General features: G+C 42.7%; 2 protein-coding genes across 7 annotated transcripts in view; one reads left to right on the forward strand and one right to left on the reverse strand.

The window, feature by feature from the left end:
• STX8 (syntaxin 8) overlaps nucleotides 1-17,822 on the forward strand; it is a 120,741-nt gene that overhangs the window by 84,484 nt on the left and 18,435 nt on the right. The window lies entirely within an intron of this gene.
• The window catches only part of NTN1 (netrin 1), a 127,896-nt gene that overhangs the window by 6,194 nt on the left and 103,880 nt on the right, over nucleotides 1-17,822 (reverse strand). For 4 of the 6 annotated variants that reach the window (XM_077924318.1, XM_077924319.1, XM_077924321.1 and 1 more), the window contains one exon: nucleotides 11,075-11,149. The exons of the other annotated variants lie outside the window; for them this stretch is intronic. In XM_077924318.1, the coding sequence (XP_077780444.1) occupies nucleotides 11,075-11,149 (75 nt within the window). The remainder of the gene's footprint in view (nucleotides 1-11,074; nucleotides 11,150-17,822) is intronic. 6 annotated transcript variants of the gene reach the window in all.

The following is a 17,822-nucleotide window of genomic DNA, read 5'->3' on the forward strand; positions in this document are numbered from 1 at the left end:
TTGGCATTTGGGAAATAATGTATCCAGCTCTCTTCTGCCTGTGGAGACAAGTCTCTCCCTGTCCAACTCTCCCTTCTTTTCATGCTGGGCATCTTGACCTCTGTGGTCTCTGCTAGTGTCCCACATTCCAAGTCTAAGTATGATGGTAACCGTTTCCATGTTTCCCTTACCTAGGGATTTGAGGCTCAGTGAGAACTTTAAAAAAATAAATAAAATGTGAAGGAAGTCAGGGTCTTGTTTGGCTGAAGTCATGAAAGGTGGCCATGGTAACAAAAGGCACCCCTTTCATTTTGAGCAAAAGGTTGGGGGGAAGGGAATGAAAACCCACCAAGAACTTTGCCACACTGTTTGGTTTTTTGGCATGTACTGGGGCTAGCCTGTGAAAAGAATCTCGCTGCAATGCATCCCCACAGAGCAGAGTCCCTACCTTTTAACCCAATGCTTCTAGCTCATAAACATGCAAGATTTGTCACACTGGGTAGGATGAATAGATTACCAGTCTACTGCCTTATCTCCAGTAGCAGCCAGTAAGGGTCTTTTAAAAAATGCCCTGCCTTCCTAGACGTACTTGTGATAGTATACAGAAATGAAAAGGCAATCGGGTGACCCGGCGAAAAGTTTACAGATGGGTGAATCAAATCACAAGCGTAGACGCTGTTAGACTAACCAAATCATCTCAAATCCACAAGATTTTCATGGTGAGGAAAACAGCCCCAACCTAAAATCTCAATGTTCGGTGTTAGTAATGCTGGGTAGAAACCATTCACAGCTTTGCTTAAAATAAATATGATATATGCTGTGCACCAATTACTTTTATTAAATTTCCTTATAGGCTACAGAACCTTTACCCTAAATGGATACAAAGGTTGAGGAAACTCAGCTGAAAGACCTGAGCAGTGCTCATATAAGTCTCCAAAAGGACTGACCAAGAGCTGGCTCCCCACAAACTAAGCAACTTCTTCTGGTGTGCCCCCTTCAAGTCTTGCTGTGGCACTGAACAGCTTCCCGGGATGGTCCATTTTAAGACTCACTTTCAGCTGGGGTTGCATAGTTCCTCCAGGCTTATCCATGGGCTTCACCCCTCTTGGGCTGCAGAGCAACTCCCCTTGTTTTGAGAACAATTTTTCTTTCACACAGAAAAAATGGGCAATCAATCTGTAAAGTTCCTATGCTGTCAAAAGCACAATTTTGATGCAAAAATTGAAGCTGGCGACTGTTCAGCTCCATCCTAAGTAGGCTAAGTACTGCTGAAAAGGGAAGTGGCTGTTTGAGAATTCTTCCTCTGCCAGATTAGACAACTGAGAAGAGTCACACCCACAGTAAATGATGTGACAAGGGGGAAGATCTTAAATCATTTTGGAAAGCAGAGCATTGCTTGATATGTGGGAGTAGGGTGATTGTTGGCTGGAGTGCTTCAAGTTGCTGAAAATAAAGAGAGCAAGGGGTATTTCTAGGAGGTTCAATTTAAAACCCAATGAAGCTAAACTGATTTGGATTTTTGGTGTTCTTTTTTGCAAGGTTGTGTTTCTTTATGTTATTTTATTTATTTCATAAAATTCATACACCCTCAAGTGGTTTACAAAAAGATAAAACAATAAAGATGTGAAAAAATCACGACCATACTTTAAAGCGTACAAAAGTTAAAATACTAGAAGTTCCAAACTCAAGCATTTTTGATCCTCCAGGAGGAAAACAATTCCTGCAATCTAAAATCAAGTGATGTTCCTTAACTCCACAATTATACTCTTCCCCTAGGCTGACTCTTAAAATTAACATTCCCATGTCTTAGATTGTCAGGATCAGAAGGACGGAACCAGGACCAGGGAATTGTGTGAATAGGGCCATTAGGAATTCTTATGCCATACCAACAACCTCCACGAGCCTCACCATTAACAACATGGATAGCAGGTATAGGAAAATGAGATGCACCGGAGTCTACTTAGTGTGGGAGCTGGCGGTTTCCTAGTATTCAGTAGGGAGGGGCAGGTGGAGGAAATTATGGTTCTGGTCTGGAGGAAAAGGGATAATGGCTATTAATTAACTCTGGAGTGTCAAACTCAAAAGGACTGGAATGGGGGAAATACTTTGATTGGATGGAGGGGTTGGGGGGAGGATGAGGGAGCCAAGGGTTAACTTCTGAAAAGCAAGGTGCTGGGGTTCAAGCCTTCCTGTAAGCTTGGAAGTCTTACTCCTTAATCCTAGATATGTTGGGGCTTGTTCAGGTTGCTCTGCAGTGAAGGAAATACACTGAGAAAGTTCAGAGGCAAACACTTTTTATTTCTTCCACATAATGATCTGGTATCAAATTCAGGTGGAACTGCATTTTTGGGTTTGTTTCTTTTTAAGCGAGTCTGGTATCTGTATGTGGTGGGTGGTGAAGTTGGCCTTCTAATCCATTTGAGTTTGACATTCCTCTTTATTGTTTCCTTTGTGAGTGAAATTGCTTCATCGAGAAGCTGAGTATAATCCAATCAGTCTCATTTCCATCACTTCACTATTTAGCACCAAGAGGAGTCACTATAATTTTAAATGGCTTCTTCTTACATCTGGGACCCTACCTGCTCTAGGAAATATCAGCAAACCTTATATGAATCTGACCACTATAAATATTTCCCAAAAACCCAGTGAGTGATGCAAATCCCGCCCCCCAACTGGTTGACAGATCAATTTGTGAACATTTTGGCATTGACTTTTCTTTTGCTTGGAGATCACTTGTCTCAAATAGGGCTGCCATATGTCCAGATTTTCCCAGGCATATCCAGAATACCGCAGTTGGCAGCAGCGTCCAGGTGGAAATCGGGAAAATCAGGACGTATGGCATCCCACGTTGCTGCTTTTCCATTAAAATAGTGATTTTGCCCAAGAAGCTCAGCAACTTTGGGCCAACACCCCCCCCCCCCACACCCCCGAAACGCAACAACTTTTCTGTCTGGATTTTCAATGTTTGAAATACGGCAACCCTAGTCTCAAACTGATAATGTAAGGCACTGAATATTTTTAATTATACTTGGATTATATCTCAAGATGCTGCCATCAACTAACTGTTTTTTTAAAAAGCATACGCTGCACTGTAATGCAGCCTCCTTGCTTCACCTTGCAGTCCCAGTGTGGCACTGCTGATTGCAAACCCAAGACACAAAGGTCCAAACCTGGCATCTCCAGGTGCAGAAGGAAAAGAATCCTGCCTGAAACCCTGACTGTGTAAGGCAGCTTCCTATGTTCATAGAGACCTGTCTGACTAGTCCACGTAGAAAAATTACAAGCAACATTCAGCAACAATGATATGCGTGCTTCTTAGCCCCACAACCACAGGCCCACTCCGATTCTCTACCAGCAAAGCTGTACTGCACAAAATGATACAAGGCAGCCTGGCTATGCTTGGAAGCAGTAGTTTACTGCTAAACTGTAAAGTGTGATGGGAGGGGGGCTCTGGCTTCAGTTAAAATGAGGACAGCCTATCCTGAATTATGCTGGTTTTAGCCTTCTGCCCCCCTGCAAGAGTAACACAGACAATCCTACAGCTGCTGGCACATCCTTCAGCAGCCTACCAGAGTAGAAAGAGAACAAGTCAGCATTCGGTTAAAGGAAAGAACTGACAAGCCAGCTGGTTAACAGGGTTGGTAACCTCTCTCAGCAGGGAAGGAGGGAAAATTTCACCAGGGGCAGCATCTCTGTTCCATTCATGGCTGAGCTTGTGCTGTGAGCTACAAAGCCCCCCTCCCAGTCAAATCAGCACAAGCAAAGTGGATTAGACTGAGCCCTGGCACCAGGAAAAATGCGATGGGCAAAAGGATTGGGATTGGTAACTGGGGGCAAGTGGATGAAGCAAGCAGCAGGTGCCCCGTAAGCAGCTCTGCAAGCCTGCTGTGCTCTAGCAATGTACCCCCTGAAGGGGAGAACAAAATAAAATGAGTCACAGCTTTCACATTGAGCTTGCTGCTGCCTGGGCCCCCGATGACACCAGTTTCCGACATGGTGTGGCGTGTGTCCAGCTCCTTGCTAAAAATATCTCAGGCATGCACCATTGGGAGTATATGAGCAGAAGAGGGCAGGGGTCCCCAGGCTGCCATCGGCTCACGGCCCTTACTGTGCAATTAAAATAAGCAGCAGACTTGGTGTTTGTAAACTCTTCTTTTAAACTCTTGTTTAGAGAAGAGAAGGCCAAGTCAGCCAGGAGTCATCTTTCTTGGAAATTTAAAAACAACAACAGGGAAAAAAAACCTTCATGCATGGCCAATTTACACAGCTCAAGCCTTCTGGGAAATAGCTGGACAATAAGCTGAGCAATGAGCAGAGCTAGGATACGGCCTATTTAAGCCAGGAACACCTGTGGTGCTGGAAAGACGTCTCCAGAGAAAGGACTGCATCAATAAAGAATAGAAAACAGAATCCACCAAATCCTTACCTACTACTACCCTGTAGGAGTTTGGTTGCCATTGCCTTCTCAGCCTCCATTCTTACAGGGCTTTTAAATGCGGTGTTGAGGATAGATGCATATCCTTTTAGTGCGGGGCCAAGGCTCTGTTCTTCACTGTGCTGTTAACCAGCCACCAGGTGGCATTGCAGCACTTCAGGCAGCTGAGAAACTGGCAAGGGTCACAATCAGGGAGGAGGCACAAACCTCTTGTATTTCCTCCGCAACGTTACAAGTTACGCATTTATAAACATGTTATTTGAGGGCTCTTAACTGCACCTAAATGTTGTAACGTGGATGCAGCGCCACACACACAAACCAAGAAATCTTGCTCACTGTGAAATTCCCAGACATGTAGCAAAACTTAAGTTCTTTAGGAATTATTGCTTGGACCGACAATATCTGATTGCAATTGCCCAGAGGTCTGACTGCAAGACAATCTCTCCCCACAAATGCTAGGAGTTGCTTTCTTACTCACAACAGTAACAGAGGAAAATTCAATAAATTCACTGAGAGTTCCCCTCGTTCACCTTCCCATCCTCTCCAGATGTCCACAGGCCCTGAACAAATATGTTTGATATGGTCCTTCATTCTTTGAAAGTATCTAAGCCTAGACCAGGTCATTCTAGTTTCAACCCCTCTCTGGAGCAAAGTTTGTCATTATTATTATTATTAAAATCTTACTTTTGAAGTGGGGCTAGAAGGCTTATGGGGTTTACCTGTTACATCTGAGTTTAATATTGAAGATTTACGAGGTTTAATCTCTGCTTTTTGTGAAGGGTGTGACCCATCCAGTCACTTTCTTCCTTCGCAAGATTTAATTCATTTCCCCCTCTATCCAGTTTTATGGCCACCCTGGCAGGGCACATATCCGCACAACTTTCCTTTATCACAAAGATACCCATGCACTACATATGGATGCAGTTACACCCAGGATTCACCATGAACGAACTGCCACCCCAGAAAACTCCCCCAAAGCTCAGAAATATGGTTTCACCATATTAATGTTTGGAAGACTAGCTATTAGAACAGCATATGTTTCCTCTCCCTCTTCAGCTCTATCCTCAGGAGTTTTGGGTTTCTATGTGGAATACTTTTTTTAAAAAAAGGTCTTTTGAAAACATTTTTTTTTATTTTTCCACGTACTGCTGCCAAAGTGCCTTTCAACAAAGAGGATGACTAACCAGAGTCTCCATGAAAGAAGGATTTTTCCAAGGATGGCTGAAGGTGGCAGAACGGTGATATCACTTTTTGGGATAGGAACCCCCAGACTCACTCCTCACCCCTGCTCCTTCCCCGAAAATAAATAAAAATGACAATTGATTGGTGGGAAGGCAGTGAGAATTGCTAGGTTCCTACTCGTGATTCGTGAGTCAAAGGGGAGTCCTGTTTGGCTGGTTCTGTTAAGTACCAAATAGGGCCTCAAATGATTTATTATTTATTTTTCATCCATTTGCTTAGTGACCCTAATGGGCCATAACCAGAGGCATCACTGTTGACCAAGCACCTTGGAAAAAGAAGTCTACAATATTTTACAAATGCATGGAAGTGAACTAGATCAAAGTGACTGCCTGCCTGAGACGCTGACATTCCATCTGCTGTCTGGGGATGAAGGGGGGGGGTGCATGTGTGTCCAGGCAGCAGAGGAGAAGGAGTGGTGTGAACAATGCATAAGAATTAAGAGATTAAACAGCCCAGGAAACTGAAACCATCTCTTGCCTTTCCCAGTCCAGGTGTGGTGCTGCACAAGCACACTATGGTGCAAGGGTAGTTTATTCCCTTTGGATGCAAACTCGTCTGATCAGAAGGCGATGGTTACCTGGGAGTGTAAAGGTGTCTCCATGCCCCACCAGATTCGGCCCAAACTTAGTGCTGTTGCTTTACCTTCTCCACATGCCTATTTATGCATTCACCCACATCTCCCTCAAGCCCAGACATCAGACGTGCCCAGTATGAGAAATGAGTACAATCTAGGGATGAGCAAATCTCTCTCCCCCGCCAACATCCCCCCCATTCAATTTCATTATTATGCTGTGGTTTGGCTCTGCCCAGCATTTCATTCTGTCTGCCTTCCGGTTTAACTTGAAGAATTTCTGGGATTAATTTGGTGCATGTGCTGTATGCTGCAGTTTTCAGTTTGTATTTCTTCCCCTTGACCCTTTTTTTACAAGTTAGCACCGGGCATGAGTGCATATGTACACTGATTAAAACACAGCACAAAAGAGAATATTTTTAGATAGTGAGCTTGTATAGTGCCCATTGTAGTTAAGGCACTCTTAAAATGCAATTGGGACATAATGGTTATGAATAAAACAACAAGATAAAAGCAGTTATGGGAGGGAGGGAGGGATTCAGTGAAGATTTTTAGGAGGAAATTGTTAACATTTTTGCACTTTGAAAGGAAGGAAGCAAATAAGTAGCCACCTCTTTACATAGCCCATGAAGCAGTGGCTTCAGCACTGGTGTCTCATGGCAAACCCTGCCTTTTAGTATTCTGTGGCTATGCAATGAGCTACTTATAAACGTCCCAGAATCTCACAGACTCTCCAAGTCTACCAGCTCATTTCCCCCCTAGCCTTCCTGTTGAAGTTAAGCAAAGTCATTAATTAATTCAACTTAGAGGCAAACCAAAGCAATTTTGGTTTGAGCCAAAATAAAGGTGGTTGAAATTAAGTACCCTCTGGCATTATTCAGCTCCAAATATTTGAACAGAATTAAATTTGCTTATGAATCTTTTTTTTAAAGGCATAAATAATAGTAAGAGACAGGATTTTTCTTTGTTTTGTATTTTTAAAGACACACTCCCCCCTTTGAGCCAGCAAATTAAAATGATGATAAAAGCTCTATAGAAGCTAGTTGTCCAGATGATAGCACCCCAATTTAGCTCACAAGGGAAGTAACCATGTTCAATCTAATTAGGACCTGTTAGGATATTCAGAACTGCTATCATTCCATAAAGTTGAAGAAAACAGTCTCCTAATTGGCTTCCTGCTGGGAAGTCCCGAAAAAGCCTTTATTGTCCCTCTGTGTAACCCACTCTGCACTTTCTTTGCAGCTGGACTGTTTTGAACACTGTGCTGCCCTCACCTAAAGGCATGGCTGCAAGAAACTTTCATGCTACTAGTACGTGAATGTTACTTGGCGTATCAGGAGTTTTTCTCACAATCGTGTGTGCAAGGTCTCACATGCCTATTTGAATATCATTTGATTTTGAAGCACTCCTATCTGCAATCTGTTCTAAAACTGGGGGGGGGGGGCTTGAAACATTTAAATACCTGCATTTAAATTTTCCTCCTGTCCATAGGTGGGACCCAAAAACTGAGATGCAATGGGGTATAGTGCTTGCAGTCTCAAAAGAATGGATTCTAGAAGAGCCAAAAGAGCAATTGCACCTGGGCTTAGAATGTGAGTTGAGAACACAACACCTTTGCCTTAGGCATTAATTTAAGTGAACAGGCTCCTGGCACCTCCCCGCCCCCGTTTTACTCAGCTTCAAAAAGAAACTGAGATGACATTTCCTATTTTATGAAACATTGCCTTTTACTTTCCTAGGGAGAGTAAGGTTATGTAACAGCAGAGGCAACTTAACAAAACAGAAAGTAACATCACACCTCAGTGCAAGAGAGGACAGAGAAGGTGGAAAATACAGAAGTACAAGATGGCACTAAGCTAGATCAGAACTGAGTACTGAGGGGAGGCAGGACTGGCATCAGAGATGGAATTATTTGGGCACCTTCAGGGACGCTGCAGTTCCCCCAGGGTTCTTGATCATGCTGCTGCTGCTGCTCAGTGCTGTCACTGCCCCTTCACCTGCCCTCTCTGAGTATGCAAGCAGTAACAAGGGGAGGAGGAGATGTAGGAATATCCAGCCTTGTGCTTTCCCTCTGGGTGGTTTTGTAGGTTGGGTCCAGAGAGGGGGAGAGTATGTGAATGAGCAGTGGAGATGGAAGGAAGGGTGATGTGGGATCTCTCAGGGAGTAGGCCTACTGAAGGCATCTCCTCTCCCCCCTGCTCCAAAAAAAAGAGAAAAGACTAGAGCTGGCATTGAGATGTGTGCTGTGCTAGATATAGCCTCCCAACTCATGTTTGCTCATAGCCATGTGACTCTTCTTTGTAGCCCTGGTTATGAATATTTATTGTGGAAGAAAGGGAGGAGGGGCTTTCTCATTTAGGCTTCAGAACACATTTGCCTTTTTGTAAAAAGCAAGTCGAAACAACAAGCTTTTGCATTTGACCCTCTCAATGGGGGACTGGCAAAGAAACTAACAACAGTACTTTTTCACTAAATGTCACATACATGCACAGTCTGCACACTGTCCTTCCATGGGAAAAGGATGTGATAAATTATTCAGGGTTTATCTCTGCAAATGCAAGTTGGAATTTTGTTTTGCTGGAGTGGGCAGGTGGCCATGGCCTGGTGAAGTGGGAGGAGATTTTGTGTACAAGGAGAGGGCCGTTTTGTTACTTGCCTGTTATTTGGTGCAATCTTGCTCCCATGAATTTGCAATAAGCTGCCTAGATACAAAGCAAAATCCCAACACGTCCCCTGAACAGAACAAACTGAGTTACTGCCAGGAATTCCCTTGTGGCAAGAAGAAGTTGCAAAGGCATGCTACCTCGAATTTAGTTGCAAAGGCATGCTACCTCGAATTTAGTTCAGCATTTGCAATCACATCCAAAGTGTGCCTTAAGTTTCAAATGAGCAGAATGTGCTGCTGCTGGAAATTCTGATTCAGTGAGGAAACCGGGGGGGGGGGGGGGGGGGGAGAGAGAAGAGGCAAAGGAATCTTTTCCAGAGACCTCCAGCAATCAGCATAGTTCATCATGTGCATACATGACCAATAGGCATACCAGCAGTTTAAAGGCTACATTTTCAAGTTCTGCTAGAATATAAACAGACCATGGCCAGGACTAGCCTGAGAATGAGATTAGGTTGAGAAAGGGATTGATTTTGTTACCAGTAAAACCAGTAAAATACCAGTAAAATAGTAAGGGAGCTAGAAGAAAGAAGGGTGATATGCACAAGCCTGAGCAGGACATTCCCAGTCTGGGGAGAAAGAAATGCTGCTCAGGAGCAAACCTTAAATGCTTCTGCCCCCAAGCATCTGCAGATGCATAAATAGTGTTAATGATAACAATTATTTTGAACTTCAGACTTCTCAGATATGCCCAATGGTATAATAGACTCAAGTTGTATAGATTTTTGTACCACTATTTAAGCAAAGAAGGTACCGTCAGCAATAATCTGGATAAATACTCAGAGGTTAACCATTGCCTATTTTTTTCAAGGGAGGGAACTGGTGTTGTATAGAATTCTAACCTAGGCTGCATATGCACCATTCATTCAAAGCACACACACCCTTCCCCCCAAAAAAGAATCCTAGGAATGGTAGTTTTTTAAGGGTGTTAGGAACTACAGTTCTTTGAGGGGTAAATACAATTTCCAGGATTCTTGAATCCAGGAATTTAAGGTGTCTAGCACCCACAAACTCTTAACACTCTCAAATATCTCCTGATCACTTCTACAGTGTTCTTAAACAGTAAGCAAAGTTAAACACACCATACTCTTACGAATAAGTTGGGCATGCCTCAGGTACAGAATAGCTTATTAGTTCCCATTGATGTCCTTTTAGTTCCAGTTCTATGGTTTTATGCACAGTTGTACATATTTTAACATGAATGGTCGTCAAATGCAAACTAGTTAGGTTTCTCATCTGTGACCATCTCTGTGTCCTCAGATGAAACAAAGGATAATTGATGGCATATTACATGATTGCTGACTTTCGCTGGAAAACCATTGACAAATCACATCAGAAAGGAATGAATAATAATAATAATAATAATAATAATAATAATAATAATAATAATAAACCATCAAGCAGCTTTTTCAAATTGGCAAACAAGGAAGTTTCTCTTCCTTTCCCCACTTTTCCTGCTTCTCTCGCACTTTTGCTTTTCGCTCTGAACAGAATACACTGCCAAAAATACAAGGCCTGCTGCTTTCTGCTGGGACTGGCTTCACTCTGGATTGAAGTTCCTAAGTGGAACTGACCACAAAGGAGTTTGCATTCCATGCTGATTCAGGCAGTCCCTGCTGCCAAACACTTGTGCACTCCCAATTGTTCCTTGGCAGTCATGGCTTTGCTAGTCCTGCACCTGATGTCATATGCTATCGTGTGAGTGACAGGTGGGTGTGGCCAGCCAAAGCAGCCATGTTTGGCTGGACTCATGGGCCTAATTTGGCCTACAGCATGAAGGTCTCTCTCCCTTCCCACACATACACAAAATATTAGATAAAAACCACCAACCAAATTGCCAGTGAGGCATTTACCATCATGTAGTTAGACCGTCAGTGAGTGACAAGACTGAGTGGTCATTTGAAGCTCTCTGAGCAAAACCAAACTGTCTACCTGCCACACCGCTCCCACACCTTCCCAGTATTTATGCCCCTCTGCTACACCCTTTGGCAGGGGCTTCTCCAGAAACAAAGTGTCCCAAATCCTGTTTACCACAAATGCAGGCCCAGGCCCGTCAATTCTAGAGAGGAATCCAATGGTATTTCAGAAAATAAATTGAACTTAAATTGAAATTTCTGACATAAACAGAGGCAGACATACACTAACTCTAGGGTGCCCTCGGGGAGGAGGGACGGTAGCTCACCATAGTCCTTCTTGCAATACTTCTTCATGTTGATCTTCAGTTTCCCTTTGGATGCCTTGCAGTATGAATCACAGTCTTCAGGGGAGCCGAGGAGGAAGAGACAGAAGAAAACATTAACAAAACAAATTAGTCTTAAAATGAATGAAAGACTTGGGAAAAGAAGGGAGTGTGTGTGTGAGGGGAGAAGCGAACAGTGAAAGCTGTAGCCTGCTATGAATAAGCAGCATGCCTGTGATATCCATCTGCCAGGACCTGATTGGGTCATCTAATGGGGGCATTCACTGAAAACCTTCCTTTCTAAAGAAAGTAACTCACAAAAGAAGCTATCCTCCTCTCCCTTTCCCTCCCCTCCTATCCCCGCCTGACAAATTCTTTAAGCTGTCCTCTGCAGGCTGCCACAACTTGGTTGCCTCCATGGGAGACCCCAGGGCCTCGCTTATTGTGCCACCCAGATCTTTAGAGAGCCACAGCCCCCCCCCCCCCCAGTTCTTAAACTGCAAACTGGAGTCTGATTAAAGCCCACAGAGGCCTCTTTGTCACCCCCTAACCCAGACCTGTGTCAGGCTTTGGCATTCATTGCAAAGGGATTCTGGCTGGGGTCACTCCTCAACAAAAGGGGTCAGGGAGGAAATTAGCAGCCTATGAAGCATTAGCAAAGCCTTTGGCGTCCACTCTACTGGAGTGTGCAAATAAAATGCCCCAGTGGGACTGCTTCATTTCTATGGGCCTTACTGCTGTGATACGATGGATTTACTCCTCCTGAACATCATCCTGTGTTCCAGTGCCACTAATGTAATGCTGTGTTGAGCTTTTGGCACTGCCTCCATCCTGCTTTGGCTGTGCTAGAACTATTTTCATGCCACTTTTGAGCACTGGGAGTGCAGCTTGACCCTGAGCATGAAAAACTGTTATTTGCTGTGGCATTTCTCTCTCTCTCCAGTCTCTGGCAAGGCTGGGCTGCACATAGCTCAGCCTGCACTATGTTTCCCAGGTATGCCAGAGTATAGTGTTTCTACAGCAGTGTTCCTGCTTATCCAATTGGTGCACAGATGGGTCAGGAATTATACTTTGCTGTTAGGAAAACATATGATGATGGGCAACTTGCTTTTCTGCAGTGATTGATAAATGTTATGGTTCATTATATGTTCATGTCCTGCTCTTACTTTAGAATGCTCAAATCAGCTAACATAGGTCTCCTGCCTATGACTTTATCATATTCACCTCTTGCTTGTCTGCAAGCAGTATGCTCAAGAACGAGAGGCCCTATGGCCATATAGGGGACTATACAATGGAAATAAGCAACCACAGTAATATTATTTACTGATATCCCTCCTTCCTAGCCAGAACAGCATCCTTTAAGGTTATAAATCCATATAGTATAATTACCTACCTGTGTTGCAAACAGGATGTACTGATAAAGGTAATAAAAATACTTAGAATGTTTCGTATTTATACTCATGAACAGTGGAGGAAGGGAAAAGTCCAGCCCCACCACATTCACACCTACAAACTCCCTCTGCCCTTCTTTTCCACCACTGCCTAATGCAGAGCTTTGCCTGCTGATTAAAATATAGTTCAGTACAAATACAGTTCAACAGCTCTAATTATTGCCTAAGATAAGAGTGTATCCCTTGTGGAAAGACATTGGCCACATCAGGATTAGAAGGACCAGAAATGGAGAAGGAAGGCACCCCCATACGGACAGTTAAAGCCATCTGTCCATTGCTATAAAGCAAACATAATGAAGGGTTGGATGCTTCTTTCAGCCTAATGCTCCTTGTTGTTCCTGGTCCATCTTTTACCATACAGTGAATTGTTCTGGGCCCATCTCACACTAATATATTTGTCCTTGAACTATTTACTATGGAATAGTTCTGTGGATCTACTGACAATATTTTTTTTTTTAAAGACTCATCTCACCTAACCTCAGTTAGTTTACCACTATCAAAGGCTGCAATTCAGTTACATTAAATGGGGGTCTTGCCATTGTCTTCTGTAAGAGTAGGGCTGCATTATTATAGTCATTTTCCAAGTCCTGGCGGAAAAGTTGAATTCTCTATCCCAAGTCAATGAGCAAAAGCTTGAATGTGTGTTACCAGGTTGGCTAGAGCCCTCATCCACTGTGTTGAACACTGTACAGACTGCTTCCAATTACTGATCCATCAACAGAAGCTGAGAGCATGCTTGCAAGCAGCAACAAAGAAAAGTAAGACAGACATTTTCAACCAAAAGATGATAAAAGCAATTTGGGGTCAGCTTGGGGTTGAAACAAAGGGACTTGTATAATATATCAAGATGTATAATTGAATAATAAGTCAAGCTTTCGTTTAAGTTCTAAATGGAATTGTGGTTCAAATTCATGTTTCTGTGCAGTCCTTTTTGTTTACTTCTACCTTTCCCCAATACCCAAAAATATGCACTTTCTGAAGGAAATTTTGTTTCTTATTTTTTCTATGTTTTGCCCTCTGCATGCCATTTCCTTTGTTGTGACAATAAAAGTACATTGTCTCAATTGAGTTGATAAATCACTCATATTTCTGGCTGATCCCCTAGGAACCAAGGCAAGGCTCAGAGTGTTGCATACAATACTGAGGTGGTGAGTGATCTCCCAGGCTTTAGGCCTTGGACTGCTGCTTGAGAAAATGAAATGTACACTGGCAACACCCCAACGGAACCTTATTTCTGCATGGAACTTCTGGCGTTATTGCTTCTAACTGTTTAGCATCACTGGTCTCAAGCTGAGCAATACCCTTCCAACAGAGATTCAGCATATACCCTTGCTTTTGACTTTCAGGCATCTTTTGAAGACTTGTTTAAGATTTCACTGATGGCAATTTCACTTGCCATCCCGATGTAACGCTTGAGAAGGGTGGAAGAGTACAACTCCAAATACTTTTCACTAGTAGTCCTGCTTACCTCAAACTACACATAGCCCCTTCACAATTGACACAGAAACTATCTAGCAACAACAGAGAGCATTTAGGTTATCTATTAAGGACAGTGTTGCTAACCTGCTGCATTATGGCAATGTATGTCCACGAAACTGTCTGCAACAGCAGTTAATATCAGCCAAAAATGTATAAATAATCACAGGAAAATTGAAAAGTAAATTATTCACTTGTTGCACTTTCAACTTCTGACTCTGAGCAGAGCTCAGCATCTATGCACAGAACCAAAACAGGACTACAGATGTGCTGTGGTAGATGATGCTTTTATCCCCCATTTCCTTCACTGTAACACAAGGCATGTACAGCATATTCACTCTCCTGCATCTTGATTCTCTCTCTGTTTGGACCAAGCACTCTTCTGGGGGGGGGGGGGGGATATGTGAGAGAAGCTTTGTGGAGTGTGTCTACTGCCCTGACCAAGGCCAAAGTACCGGGGCTCAGCAAGTGGAAATCCACTTGTGCAGTTTGTAAGAAGAGCAAGGCTCTCCAGGAGCTGGGGTACCACAGGGGAACACAACACACATAAACTTCCCCAGATTGGAGAAAATGTTAATCTTATTTAAACAAACAAACAAACAACCTTGGCAAGCTGCCACCTCAAACCCAAATCTCAGACCTCAAATCTCATGCCCAGTCAAAACAAAACAGATTTGAGAAATGGTATCTTTAACATATATATAATTTTAAAATCCTTAAAGCAGGATGAAAAGGTGTGGTGGCTATTTTGTCTCATTTGCAGCTTCAGAACATGTCAGGAGCATTCCCCCCCCCCCCTTTCCTATCTGTTAGCTTAGTTATTTTCTGAACGATTCCTTCACAAATCAGTTTTAGTGCTTCTTGTATTTGCACAGTGTGGACATCATTAAAAACCCGTCATTAGGGTTTCCATGTGCTGGGCAGCAACTGACACACAGCCTTGCCTGAAAAACCTCCCTGCCCTGATCCTTCTATGATCTACTAATCCTTGAACAAGGAATTCCCAGCATGCTGCTGTCTGTGCTCATAGGATGGTGTTCATGTGGAGATGGAGATCATAGGATAATCAGAATGCCTGGCACTAAAACCGCACAGCAGTAAACACTTCTTGAGCAGCGGTGCTAGAGCTATTTGGAGCCTATGACAAAGTGCACTTCTTGTGTCAGCTGGGATGCATCATCCCAGATGGAATGCCAGATGCTTGAGAGACAAAGTGGACATGTTTGCAGTACATGATATTCTGGTTGTATTTTGTGGGAGATTGGTTCATATTGTTCACAGCACATCTGTTTTATTCCTTCTTCTGCTTCATGTTTTATTTCCCTATGTATTCACATTTCTTGGGGTTCATTTCTCATGGCTGCTCACCAGTTGCCCACTCAGAATGGTCATCATCAATATCATCATCTTGATTTCTCAGAACTATTCAGCACTGTTGCACTTGTGTCTGATTCAGGAACAGAACGTATCTCACAGAGAAACAAACTGGGATGGGGAGAACACAGAGACATGATGTCTCCGGGTCGTGTGGCAATGAGCTCCAACATAAAATTTGCCATACAGTTTTAAGCAGGATAACATGCTTAGGTGAGACAGAACACTACAGATAATCTCCAAGTCACATGAAAGTTACCTGTGAAGCAGACTTCAGAGCTGATCTTTTGGAGGAGTTGGCTCTGTTTCTACAGCTGGATGAATCAAACACCCTAAATAAGAACACTGCTTAAACATTTTCCATGCCTGTAAAATTCCTTGTTCTCTTGTGCTACTACGTCACACCCAGTGTGCAGGAGCAGGCAGCACCTGTCTCCTGAGAAGATCGAACAGCTAAAGATGACAAGAAAACTACCAGTGGGTACCATGCGCACACTTCATTAAAAAGGGATCAATGCATTTGCTTGGGTAGCTACTAAGTTCTATACAGTACAACACACATAGTGAAAATATGGGCCAACGAGTCAACAGACAGCATAATTTCAAGTTAATCCAGTCTCTGTGGAACTGCATGCTCCAGCTGCTTTGAGTTCCAGCTGCAAAGCCAGGTCTCCAAACCCCTTTATAAGAAGCTGCTTGACCCCAAATCCTGCAGCAGGCCACAATTTCAGCATGAGGTATAGAATGTAAGAGAAGGAGAAATGGTGTCATTGAACAATGGGCCAAAACTGTAATAAAATCCTGCTCTGAGGAGCAGGAAAAGAACTAGTAAAATTACCCATTCTCCATAGCTGATCACATCAAAGTGTTAAAAAGGAATGAGACACGAGGGTTGACTTTAGGTTTCCACTAAATCCCAAAACAAATTCCAGTTAGAGAGAATAGCCATTTCCAGATAAACCATCTGAACATTTTCAGACGTTTCTCCAAAACACAAATATGAGCCACATGACCCTCCATAATCATGCAGCCAGTGCTGGAGGGAAAGGGTGCAATGAGAAGTCAAAAGCTAAAGCAGGAGACACCTCACAGGTAGGTTACCTGGGGTATTGCTTTTGCTAACCTTGTTCTTTTACTAACAGAATATCTGGCACCATTTCCATCTCCCATGTTAAAATACAATTCAGATAAAGTAGGCCAATCAGTTAGTGATGGTTCCTTACTCTTGCTACAAGAACTCAGTGATACGCAGGTCCCATCCCATCCTACAATTCTATGATTTTATGTTCAGGCTCAATCTGTCCTTGGAGTGAGTTTATTGGTTTTAATATCTTCAAGATCAACTTCAGAGCAGCAAATGGTTCCATGGGTGACAGTAAAAATGCTTTTGCAGAGCCAGTGTCTGCTTTCTCTGCCAAGTAGCTACAATTTCCTCCAAATGTTTTGCTGCTTCAAGTCTTTCATTGATTGAGCCTGCCTTTATCTTTGCAACCTTAAGGTGACGGGTCACTGAGGGGCTGGGGGCTGGAGATGCTGTTCCCACTGCAGAAAATGGCATGCAGTGGTTCTGCCTTGGTACCATAATTCAGCACAAAGCCTGGGTGGATCTATCAGACAGAACGCTAACTGTGTGTTACATGAGAACTACTTCACAGAAGAAGAAACGTCCTCATAGAAGGCATTCTAAGAACAGGATTAACATGAAACCTCTATGCAAGTTGTGTGACGTCATACATGTGTAAACTGCTTAGTATGCCTTGTGTGGATTAGGAATGTCATCATGTGGCACTGACAGACAGGGCTCACATCAGGCTGACGAGAAACTCACTTTTATTTGTTCCTTTGACTGATATTATTTTATTATACCTCTCTTTAAATTTTAAAAAAGCGAAAGTCTTGTCAGTGGTGGAGGAAAGACAATAAACCAACTACATGAAGATTTTCAGTCTGGTGTAATATTTGAGAGGTCAAATGTCTCCTCTGTTTAGAGGGTTATTTATTAAATATATGACATCACAATCACATGGGTAGCAAATCCCATCAAAATTTATTCTATTTGGTGGAGTCGGTGAACAGGCAAGACCTTTTTCTCTTTTTTTATTTCCTTCATGGTTCAATGTACATTGTGTTTTTATATCCCATTTATAATTTTATAGATGAATCCATTTCATCCACTTCTGATTTTTTTTTTTACTTTACTATCAAAAGGGACTTGTATAAATTATTTTGTTGTTAATTTTTTGTGTGTGTGTTTTTTTTAGTGTATTGTCTGACTCTGCTATTCAATTTTTAAAAAGCTATTCTGGAACCATTTAATGTATCTTTTTAGATTTGATTTTCAAGAATAGCATCACACTTGACATGTCAAATATTACTCTTCCTTTTCTATAGCATATATATCATGCATGCCCATGTTAGAATGAATGCCATTATTGCAGAGATTTTTCTAT

Source organism: Podarcis muralis, chromosome 2 (assembly GCF_964188315.1).
Source record: "Podarcis muralis chromosome 2, rPodMur119.hap1.1, whole genome shotgun sequence".
In the NCBI taxonomy this organism is placed as follows: domain Eukaryota; kingdom Metazoa; phylum Chordata; class Lepidosauria; order Squamata; family Lacertidae; genus Podarcis; species Podarcis muralis.